General features: G+C 45.9%; 1 protein-coding gene across 1 annotated transcript in view; it reads left to right on the top strand.

The window, feature by feature from the left end:
* The first annotated feature begins 212 nt into the window (after positions 1-212).
* The window catches only part of CREB3L2 (cAMP responsive element binding protein 3 like 2), a 34,156-nt gene continuing 22,125 nt past the window's right edge, over positions 213-12,243 (top strand). The window contains exon 1 of the mRNA XM_069967228.1: positions 213-626. Coding sequence (XP_069823329.1) covers positions 531-626 — 96 coding nt within the window. The 5' untranslated portion in view covers positions 213-530. The remainder of the gene's footprint in view (positions 627-12,243) is intronic.

The following is a 12,243-nucleotide window of genomic DNA, read 5'->3' as shown; positions in this document are numbered from 1 at the left end:
TTCTTCGGATTGGCCCGCGGAGTTATCAAACAAAAAGAGCCCCGCCCACATTCCGGCGATCTACAGCTGTGGTTTCCCTCGGGAAATGGAGCGCTCGCTGATTGGCCGAATGTAAAGTCTCTCAGGGAATGGAGGTTAGTGATTGGAGGAGAAGGAGACGGGGCGTGCTCGGCGTTCGGGAGGGCGGGCGTGGAGGCGCGTGAGGCTGTTAGTCTGAGCCTGGACTTTGTGGAGGGAGGATCTCTCAGCTGTGCACTGACTCCCATTACCCTGACCTCCTACTGGACCTTACAGCCCCTCACACTGGATAGAAGCCACTGCCATCAGCTTAGTCTCCATAGCAACACCGCCACTACCCTCCACTCACATCCTGGAGACCCCTCCATGACTAAAAACTAACTTATTCGCCTTCCTGTCCCTTTAAATTGCGCTGAACAGCTGATCCTCTGCAGAGATCTGCAGCATTTCATGTCCAAATAACCCCAAATATTTTCCCAGTTAACCCTTCGTGCTGATTCCCAAACAAGACCATGGAGATACTGGAGAGCGGAGACCCCGTCATACAATGGGACCGTAAACTGAGCGAGCTGTCCGAGGCGGCCGAGAGCGACTCGCTCTACAATACGGTAAGATGACAAAATTGTCGATAAAGTTATTCCAAATCTTTTCCCGAGAAGTAGTCGCCAACTTTTATTTAAAGTTCTAATATTTAAAGATCGTTTCGATTTTTTTTATTTAGGTTTTTTTTTTTCCCATCCTTAAAGGGACAGGCACGCTTTGTGCAGATGTTATCTGGATGGGGGCCAACATATGCGCACAGCTGTGTTCACGAGAGGGGGGGGGGATGTGACACGTGAAACCGTTAACTTTTTTTTTTTAATATTCAAATTTTAAAAAAAAACTTTTTCAGTTGTTGCCTTCCCCGTCCCTCAGAATGATGGTCAGTTTTGCCCTCCCTGTGATAAATTGCGCTATTTATGGGAGGGTATTTAAATTGATGTCAAATTTAAAGGGGAACTCCATAAATTCCTAATGAAGTCACGGGTAGTAAATAAATTCTCCGGTAGTCTGAGCTTCAAGAAAAGGAATGGATGCGGAATGAGGGGGTCGTAGATTTGTCGCGCACCTTGACAACAGCCCGTAACCTAGCAACCGTGACTGACACTGATTCCTGTGTTCTATTGTGTTTCCAGGTTGTTCCTATGTAATTAAAGGGACTTTTCATGATAAAGTTCCGAAACTTTTTGCAACTTGTATTTTTTGCTTGTTAAGATCTCTGCTTGCAGTTGGTGACTGGTCGTGACTTTCCGATGGCACGTGATGGGTTAAAACTTTTTTCGTATCCGTAGATCCGGAAGAGACCTGACACTTAGAACAGCTGGGGTTTTGACACTTTGTTTCGCCTCTATACGATCCTGTGGGCAAGAGATCCGTCATCAGCACCCGTCTCTTTACAGATCTGAGACCCCTCTAAATGAATTCAGACCCTCTAAGTGATCGAGGGCACTTTAGACTGGATACAGAGCTGCTTCCCATTCACTGACTGACAGCAGAGATCTTGAAAAGTAGCAGATTTTTCTTTGCACTTTATAGATACGAGGTAGATAGACACTTTTATAGTATATAGTCAGTATATACCCACGTAGGTCGGATTTGCGCCATGATCCGATCCAACGCGTTTCGTGTTTGGAAGTTTTCAGTCATTGATGATAATGGGGCTCATTCACGATGGATTTGCAGCATCCGAAGTGTGAACCTTAGAAGATCCGGAATTAGAGGGATATTCCAGCCACCAAAAACAACAGAATAGGCAAATAGTGGCTGATCGGAGCCAGTCCGATCTCTGGGACTCCCTACGATCTTGACACTGTCCCCGCTGAATGGACATGCACTCTCTTCGTTTTGAGATCATGGGGGGGGGGGGGGTCAGACCTTCTGTGATCACACACATCCCCTCTCCTTTAGAGGCTGGAATACACCTTTAAGAGAAAGGGACCCCCCTTCAAGACCCTCGTGAGAGAGTGTCTGTCTGTCTCTCTCTCCTTGGAGGAACCAGTATATACTGTATTGTATATACAGCCCATTGATTACAATGGGAAGTGTGTAATACCTAACTTCTCCTGCGGGAGTGCTGTAGGGGGAGTAAAACTTCATACTAGGTTCCAGCTGATTTCTGGGGGTCCCAGCAGCAAGTCATCATGTGATCTGCTAATTTGCATGGGACCCCTCTAACAAAAGACAATGTTCGTGGTGACGCTGTCTATGACAACAACTGTGGCAAAAAGGTGTCTGCTGTATCGGGGCTGGAAAGGTGCAGGTCGTTGAGTGAGACCTGGACGGGGGATGGGGCCCTATCCAGAGACCTGAATATGCATTAAATGCATAATCATCGGGGCCGAGGACTGTTTGCAAAACAGGATTTACTGAAAAGGTCAGCTCATCTGCTCCGAGATAAACCATCCACTTTGTTTGCTTTGCACAAACAGCGCCCCCTATATCATTAACATATGTAAATGCGACTCTCTGGGATGGAGAAATGTTGACCTTTCCAGCAAATCCCTTGTTTGCGTTACACAAATGGCGCCGTCCCCTATATCATTAACACACACAAATAGTGTATGAGGGCTATAGGCAGCCGTCATTAGGACACTTAAAGGTTTTTTTTAAATTGTCATGACTCATCAGGCACATGTTCTCAAAATATGATTTCTGCTCATTTAACCTTTAACGCCATTGATTCCCGTTCCCTTGTGGCCTCTAGTGGTCACCTCTATTATAATGAATGGAGACGTAAGAGGAAGACTATTCATGCCCGCCAAATCCCCTCTTAGAGTGGCAACCAGACCGTACTAATCCAACTTGTGTTATATTTAATTATGAAGTTCCTATGTGTCTCCATGGTAACAGACTACAAACAAACCCTTTGTAGTCTTATCCCGTAATGCTCCCAGTTTCATATCTCTTGCTAATGGTGCGTTTACACAGACAGATTTATCTGACAAATTCTTGAAGCCAAAGCCAGGAATGGATCTAAAAAGAGGAGAAATCAGTCTTTCCTTTATTACCTGTTCTTTGTTTATAGTCTGTTTCTGGCTTTGGCTTCAGAAATCTGTCAGATAAATCTGTCTGTGTAAACGCACCATAACATCCAGTAGGATGTTTCTATCCGGGACAACCAGACGTATGTGTACCCGCTTTACGTAGTGTCCCCCAGAGACCCCCCAGTTATCATAATGGCTGCTTACTTGCTGTCAGGGAACGGAAATGTTCTGATTTACAGCCAGAGATTGAAAAGTTTCTATTCACTGACAGCAGCTGGAGTTTCCCTTGTTAAACGCTCCCCTCCTAATACCTCCAACAGCAACTACTCCGAACCCCTTTAAGTAATGGCCGCCACTGAGACTGGTACCCAGAACCCCACAGCTTGCAATCCTGTAACTGTTAGTCCCCGATGCCAGATTGGCAGATGATTTATTACGGTTAGTATATGCGCCATGTACTTGCTGTGTCTCGCCCTGCAGGCCTTTGCATGCCCACCTCTCACATGTAGACAGACTAAAGTCACTGGTGCGGAATTCTTGGCCATGATTCAGACTGTCTGGAAAGGATCAGTCTTAAACCCGCAGCCCCCGGCCTGAGGAATAACACCATATTACTTTTAGTTTAGTCTGATCTGGGGGTTTGCAGATTTTTAGACCCCCCCCCCCTCAAATGAATGCAGCTCTCATACCCCCCCCCCTAAATGAATGCAGCTCTCATACCCCCCCCCCCCCCTAAATGACTGCAGCTCTCAGTCAGACACCCCTAAATAAATGCAGATCCCAGAACCCCCTCCAAATGAATGCAGCTGTAAGACCCCTCTAAGTAAATACAGATCTCAGGTCCCCTCTTAATGAACACACCTCTGAGACCCCTCTAAGTGAATACAGATCTCAGGTACCCTCTTAATGAACACAGCTCTGAGACCCCTCTAAGTGATTACAGATCACACCCCCCCTCTAAGTGAATACGGATCACACACCCCCTCTAAGTGAATGCAGATCACAGACCCCCCTCTAAGTGAATGCAGACCTGAGACCCCTCGAAGTGAATGCAGATCTGAGACCCCTCTAAATGAACGCAGATCTGAGACCCCTCATGAATGCTGATCTGAGACCCCTCTAAATGAACGCAGATCTGAGACCCCTCTAAATGAACGCAGATCTGAGACCCCTCTAAATGAACGCAGATCTGAGACCCCTCTAAATGAACGCAGATCTGAGACCCTTCTAAATGAACGCTGATCTGAGACCCCTCTAAATGAACGCAGATCACAGACCCCCCTCTAAATGAACGCAGATCACAGACCCCCCTCTAAATGAACGCAGATCACAGACCCCCCTCTAAATGAATGCATATCTCAAGTAGGCAAAACTACATCTCCCAGCATGCCTTGTCCTGTGATTTGTAGTTTCACGCTCAGAATACTACAATACCTGTCAGCACAGACACTGCCGGACCAGCAGTATTGTCGACTCCTAATCCAGAAGTTCGGGTATCCTTGATTACGAAGCGCGCATAATCGAAATGCGCACAAGCATCACGCCAATCCAATAGAGGTTGTGCATATTTCCGCCACGTGTGGTTGTTACCACAGATTTTCTAGCCTCCGGATTAGGAGTCAGCGCTGCTGCTGGTCCAGCACCATCCGTGGTCGCCTGCACCTCTGGCGCCACTTATCTTGGACAAATGTGGTGAGACCCGGGCCAGAATGCAGCGGTTTACCTAACGGTATGGCTGCCTCTGGTAATATATATAATCATGGGTTTTGCTTCTTAGAATAAGCGCTCCACAGTCCTCGGCCCGCGGTTGACTGGTAGCCATAACCACTTCTCAGTGATCACAGAGCGTTACATCTGGGGACAGGGCTGGATGGGCCGGTGGGCCTCTTGTGTGTTGCCGACCCTTTGAAATCCGATCTGGAGCGGCTTCCGCCCGTAGATCTCTGAGTATCACTAGACCAGATGCGGCTGACAGCACAGACATCTATCGCCTGTCACTACATATAGAGACTGTACTCAATTTAGTTCTCTTGGAAAATGGCCGCCTTCAAGTGCAAAACCCTGGGGGATCAGGGGACAGAAAGAAGTGTCCCTTTAAAAAAAAAAAATTCTCTACAAGAATAATGACCATTTAATTGCTGGTTACTTTCACCACAAAGACCAGTGTAGTTCTAGTGGTGTCTGCAGAGCTGGTGCCAGGCGGAACAAGAGCCTTATAATAACATAGCTAAATATATATCTCAGCATAGAATCAGTGTGTGGGGGGGAGGGGGCGAGTAGCGGACAAAGGGGCCTTCACACCCGGCGTCTGCTCTTCTAGATGTATTGTTATAATCAGATGATGAAACTGAATGTTAAACTGTTCTACTATGTGGTTTTAAGCGGTGGTGCCCAACCTGCGGCCAAAGGCTCTACAGGCATGATGGGAGTTTTAGTTTTGCAACAACTGGAGGGCCAAAGGTTGTTACCACTTGTTTAAAGGATTCGAGGAAAGCTTGGTGGAAACCAGTATGGTATGGCTGCCATTCAGACTCCCTGAACTAATGTAGACAGCAGATCAGACTCGCTAAACTAATGTGGAGTCAACCTCCGAAACCATTACTGACACTAGACCAGACCTCCTAAATAGTGTTGAAAGAACTTCATGAAAGTTCTCCGAACCAGAACGTTCAGCATTTCTCTCCCCGCGTCTGGAGAAGTTGGATGCTGCCTTAGGTAGTCCTGGAAAACCTGGATATAGCCATAGGCCGTGTCCCTCTCTTCCAGGCAGTCCTCCGGCTTCTTGTCCAGACGTGGGGGGTGAAATACAGTGTTTTCAGATTCGGAGAAGTTGCCCAACCCGGACACTTTTATGTCGCTCAATAGTACTCCTAAACTAATAGATTCCAGACCAACCCCCCCCCCCTAAACATCCCCGCTGTAAATGCAGATCTCAGGACCCCTAATGGAATACAGATCTCAGATCGCCATAAGTGAATGCAGATCTCAGGCCCCCCTAAATGAAGGCAGATCCCTGTCCAGACCCTTTGAACAGGTCACATGGAAAAAGTCCCAGACCATTGACCCCCTAGTACCTGTGACTATCATTGTAACATTAGAGGCCTAGTATATAAGTGCCAGTCCAGGATGGAGTTGAGCTGTTGCCCATAGCAACCATCCAGATTTCAGCTCATAGCTTTCCAGCGCTGGTTAGATGAGAGGAGCGATCTGATTGGCTGCTTTGTTAGTCTTCTTCTCCAGGCCTGGGATGCTCTCTATATGGTAGGATGCTGTGGGACGCTTCGGCACATTCCTCTCCCCCCTCTTTTACCTCAAGTGACTTTCCAGCTGAAGACTGCCGGGAACCTCGGCTTATCCTGGAGCGGAGACATTTCCGCAGTGTGTGTCTACGGGGGCTTCACTTGCCCTCTGGGTCTTTACAGCCTTGGCGAGTATTTATTTCGTTTGGCCTGTACTTGTCTTATCACATCTGGTCAGTCAGGGTCACGTTCTAACCCCGTGGCTAAGAATCTACAGCAATTCCAGCCGTCATCCAGCTTTTCCAAGCTCCTGAAGGACATGCATTGACAAGCGGATGGAGACATATGGCTAAACAACTTTGAAGAACTTGAAATGGCTGGTAATGGAACACTTTTTAGCATTTAGTGTCCCTAATGAAATCTGCATGAAGCGTTCAGAGTCTCCGCATCCTACATTCATTCCTTCCACGGGAAAATCTGACCTAGCTCCACCACAATCCTTCCATCTGACTCACGGGTGGGCTGGACATTTTCTTCCCCCTCCTTCCCCCATTGTGGGAACCTTCAGTTTTTTTGTGATTGTTTGGTTCCTTCTAAATTTCACTGGAATGCGTTAATAATGGTCCTGAGAATAGTCAGCTGTGGCGGATTTCGATGCGATTCTCCGGCCATGGATGATGACAACTGTTACGGCTGTCATCCAGCTTTCCACAGACATCTTTGTAGAGAGAGTAACACTGCTGAGGTATGTCGTTCAGGGTCTGTGGAAAGCTGGCTGACAACCAGGGTTTGTCTCTTTACGTCTTTCAGGTCTTAGGGTCCTATTACACGAAGTGACAATTAACTGAATCGGCTTATTACCGTTCCGTGTAATACAGACAATGATTAGCCGATGACCACGATGTCTTTTTGTCCTCATCCAAAATCATCTGCTGCCGACACCTGACGATTGTGTTGAAAAATTAAAAAATAAATTGTATGCTTTACCTCTCCATGCTCCACGGTGTTCTTCTTTCCTCTGCTCGCTTCCCAGAGCTGCCGCTGTAGCTTCAGAGCAGGTTTTTGAACTAACAGGCTGCTCAGCCAATCACTGGCCATGGAGTCAGTTCAGAGACCTGCTCTGAAGTTACAGCGGCGGCTCCGGGAAGCAAGTGGAGGAAAGAAGAACACTGGGGAGCATGGAGAGGTAATATATACAGTTTAAGGGCAAGGGCAACCCTTGCTAAATGATCATCGAGTCGTGTAATAGGGTTGGTAAGCCGTTTTCCCGCACGCATGCGTGCTTCCTCAGACACCTGAGGTGTCTGAGGAAGCGCACATCCTGCAAGAAACGGCTGTTACACTGTCAGCTACTGCACGGCGTCCTCTGCGACTGCTACACACTCTGAATGATTTTTTAAGAAGATTTACTAATAAAGAAGAATTTTAACGGTGAGTGCCTCCTTACCTTCTTTTTTTGGAATTATATATTACTGCTGTCACAGCATTTCCTTGGGGGAGGACCCCTGTGCGTTGGATTAGTGTCGGTCCCCTGTTTCTTGAATGCAGACAATTGTTATTGCATATCCTCTCTTTACCACAGTTACGTCATTCAGGGTCTGTAAAAAGATGGCTGACAAACAAGTGGTTTCCATGGATGGCCGAAACCTCTGTCAATCAACTCTTCTTAAAAGAGAAGTCCAATGCAAAAAAAAATAAAGAAAAAAAAAACAGGCAGGGGGTGTGGGAACATAATAAACAGAGTAAACTTACCTATCCTCTTGCCCTGTAGTTCCACTCTTGGATTTAGATGACAGCCGCTGGCCTGCTGCAGCTCTTCCGGCTGCAACGTCACATGTCTGGCTGATCGATTACCTGCTCAGCTGATCAGTGATTGGAGCTGAGTGGACAATCGATCAGCCGGGCCATGGCGTTGCAGCTGGAAGAGCCGGGTATGTGATGTACCCAGATCCCAGACCAAAATGACAGCCGGCAGCCATCGGCAAGATCCGGGAGAGGCGCTATGGAGGCACAAGGATGGGTAAGTATACATTGTTTATTAAGTTCCCGCATCCCCCTGCCGGCCTGCCTCTTTTCATTTTCTTCATGTTCCCTATAAAAGCACAATAATGTCCCCCACCAGTTGTGTCAGACACAAGTAGGTAACAGAAAAGTTTATAAAGTGTATAGAAAAAATAAAAATGGCGACCAGGCCTCCAGTCGGAGCAGATCTGCTTAGTTGGTTTTCATGTTTCTTTGCATCACTGTCAAAGACCCCGTTGTCCCCTTACAGCACGACCAGTGTTCTGCGGGTGATGGCTCCCTCACATTTGGGGTTGGGCTACTGTAAAAGGGCAATTGAGACAACAAAGAGTCATTGAAAGTAACTCCAAGCGTTAGAATTTCTTTGCATTGCTTTTTTTCACCAATTTTCTAGTATAGATTAAACCCAAGGACGATTTATATAAAGCATTTCTGCCTTTAAGAAAAGATTTTAAAAAGTTGTATCTGTTTCTGAAAAAAAGTTGGATGAGGGCCAACATGGTCAACATTATGACTCCTGCAGGAACTTTTTCCTAGTTTTTTTTTTAAGAATCTGAAAGGGAAATTAACCTATTTATGTACCAATGTGTGTCAAATTTTTTTTTTTTAAAAGTAAAATTTTCAAATTCATTCAAAATGCGTTTCTCCCTTCTTATTCTAAAATTCATATCTAAAATCCTCACGCTTCAATGTGGAATTTAGACAAGGCTTTTCTAAGGTCTCAAATTTTTTCCTCTTTTAGGCTATGTTCACACTACGTACGATTCCGGCCGTAGTTTGAACCGCGAATATACGCACGTAGTTTTGAGGTTGATGCGTTCGCTTGAAAGTATACGATATACGGCCCCACAATGCACACTACGTATGAACTTACGACCGGATCGTATACGGCGCCGTGAAAAATGAATACAACCATTGTTTGAGGACGGAAATGTTCCAACTCACGGCCGTGGATTTCCATGCGGTCCCGTACGGAGTACTTATTTCAGCCAAATTGAACTTGATTTTTCGCTCCAAAAGGTTCTGTGAGTTTTATTGGGCGGAGATTTCCAAGTAAATGACCTGCCTCAGATCACTTCGAAACAAGCTAGGGAATCATAACTGTACTACGGGCGTATGTTCGCGGTTCGCACGCATTTGGCCGCATGTCAATTTTTCCCACGGCCGTGGTTTCAGCCGCACATGTACGGCGGCGTAAGAAATGCGTCCGGAATCGTACGTAGTGTGAACATAGCCTAAAGGAGAAGTCCTGCATTGGGTTGCAAAAAAATTATTTGGGGGTACATAAAAAAAAAATCATAGTCATCAGTGTCGGTGCCCACGCAGAGCTGCGTCCCGCTTCTGGACCCCGCCAGCTGTCTTCTGAGCTCCCCTCCGGTTATGTCACGACCCAGCTAATGATGCCCCGCTCAGCCAGCCAGGGACACCACTGCGTTCAATGACTGGCTGAGCAGGCTAAATCCCATCCGTCTCTGATGTTGAACCCGAGTCGTGACGTACCCAGATACCCAGATCCCGGAAGGAGATTACAACCTGTGGGGTCTGGGAGCTCTGTAGTGTGGTGCAGCACGGGCACTGGCTATAATGATTTTTTGCCCCCCTCCCCGCTGGACTTCTCCTTTTAATGTTGCGTGGTTCTTGTTTATTTTTGCAGTGTTTTCTTCCTAATTATATATTTTTTTCACTGAACAGGATTCTGCCCTGTCTTGTTGTCTTTGTCTCGGAGTCTAAAGATCGCAATTTGTTCATTACTCCTATCAGATCTATGATATATTCCCACAAACATCAGTCTACGTACTGAAATAGTCTGCTCCCCCCTCCGAGACAGATAAGCTCTCCCTTAGAATAGTCCTCATAAGCCGAAGTTATATACAGGCCGCGCCGATCCAACTAGCGGGGGGTGGGGGGCGTGGGGAGAATGTATTTGTTTTATAGTCATAGCGTTTTCTTTTACTTCAGTATTGTTATTGGGACTTTTGCAGAGTGACCTAGTTTGCACTGTGAGGCTAATCTTAAAGTGACCATACACCTTTAATAGCTGTTGTCTCGAGAACACTCGATAGGCTGTCAACTATTCCTCCCAAACCTACAGTGCACTTGCACATTGTCTTTTTAATAGAGGAGAGAAAGTTGCTGCCAGACTCTAGTGACTTATCTCCTCAAGAATGAAAGGATCGAAATTCAACATTCCCTGCCAATTTTTTCTCCCAGCATCATCTGTTGAGGGACGTTTAGGTTTTCTCTAAAGGTCCCCATACACCTGCTCTTACGGCGGCTTCAGCCAACAGTGTAAGGTACGTGGGGCTCTCCTGACAGTCCATTAACAGATGATGGTCGAGATAGGGTTCGGGCATGATGGAAAACCACTGCCTGACCCCCTTCATTCTGGGAAAGATAGTCTGCAGTCAGAGCTCTCTGAACATTCCTGCGTATGGGACGGAAGGGGATGGATGGGAGAGATACCTGACGGCTGGACGTTTGGTTGGCTGTCAGTTATTAAAGGTGTATGTCCACCTTTAAGGATGTTTATAAGGATAACGTGAATAATGGCCTTTAGACATCAGGGTGGGGTCCAACTTTTTATTGCTTATACCATTCCAGCATAGTCCATAGTCTTTCCCACCCTTGTCACCAGGCCCCTGTAGAGTCACAGTGGTGGAAATTGATAAACTAGGAAAGTGCTGCAGAATCAGCGCTATACAAATAAATTATTATTAGAGAGCTCTGCAACAGAGGCAGGAACCTGACTTTACTGGGTTAAATTATCAAAAACTTTACTTTTTTTTAATGCACCCTCTCGATTCTATGGATTGATTTTCGAACAAAGGGTCAAAAAAGTGAACTTGAAGTGTGAATTCTCCCAGTGTAGAATCCCTTCCTTGTGTATGTAGACGTTTACTTTTCTCCTCCTCCTGACCCCCTGACGGACAGTTTAGCCTAGACATCTGTATTTCCCTTCTCGTAAACTTTTCTTGAGTCACCATTCCTGGTGGAGGATGGGAAGAAAGTTGAAAAACAGCCAAAGCAAATACAGATGTTAGTTATATGATGGAGCTGATCAGTAATGGCTCCCAGATGCCGCTATACTTTTTGCCAGGCCTGGGGACTTGCGGGAGAATATTGTCACTCTGGTACTGCCAGCTCTTGAAGAAAACAAAAAAATCTAGGACGAATTGTCACTTCTTCATATTGTGTATATTTGGGGGTCAGACCTAGGTTTTAATGATTTGACCTAGAAGTTTTCTTTAACTTTTTTCAATTTTATTTTAAAAAATTTGATATTTTTTAGGTATTTATGTTACCTTACAATCTATACATTCTCTTTTCAATATCAATTTTGCTCTCTATGGTCCTCATCTATGAGGTCCAACCTCAGCGTCCTCCAATTACCATTCAGAAGACACCATGGTTCCACTTTGTTTTTATGGAGGTACAGCAGCTTATCCATACAGTCGGCTGTCTATTGTACTGCGTTGGAGGTCTCAGAGTTCAAACATTAAAGTTTTACCCTAAAGGCACCCAAACACATGAGAGCAAAATTGGCTGAACCTTCTGATTGTGATGGAACTGGATCACTATCTTGAGTGTATTAAGGTTTGTCATAGGATAGGGCATATTGTAATTACTTGTCTCTTGATGCCCACTCTAGAACCATCTTTTACATATAAACCCCCAGGGCTATTGGTGTGCAGAAAGGCCTGAGGTCTAGGATTGGGAGCCTCCAGACCTTTCCCATTGTTATTCCAAGGGTCAACTTTTTGCATGTTCTCTTCTATGTAAACAAAGGTGGTTGCAAGTTGTTAGTCACATTATCAAGGGGTTGGGAGTCGAATTTTTAACACCATGACCTGTAGCCCAGGATGGAACGCGAATCTCTAGAGATAATCTTCTTTACTACATTGTCTAGACCAATGTATCTATTACCACCAGTGTCCATAGGA

The sequence above is a fragment of the Dendropsophus ebraccatus genome, chromosome 1 (genome assembly GCF_027789765.1).
Source record: "Dendropsophus ebraccatus isolate aDenEbr1 chromosome 1, aDenEbr1.pat, whole genome shotgun sequence".
Lineage (NCBI taxonomy): Eukaryota > Metazoa > Chordata > Amphibia > Anura > Hylidae > Dendropsophus > Dendropsophus ebraccatus.
The sequence above is the reverse complement of the archived record's forward strand: the minus strand, read 5'-3'. Positions and strand labels throughout refer to the sequence as shown.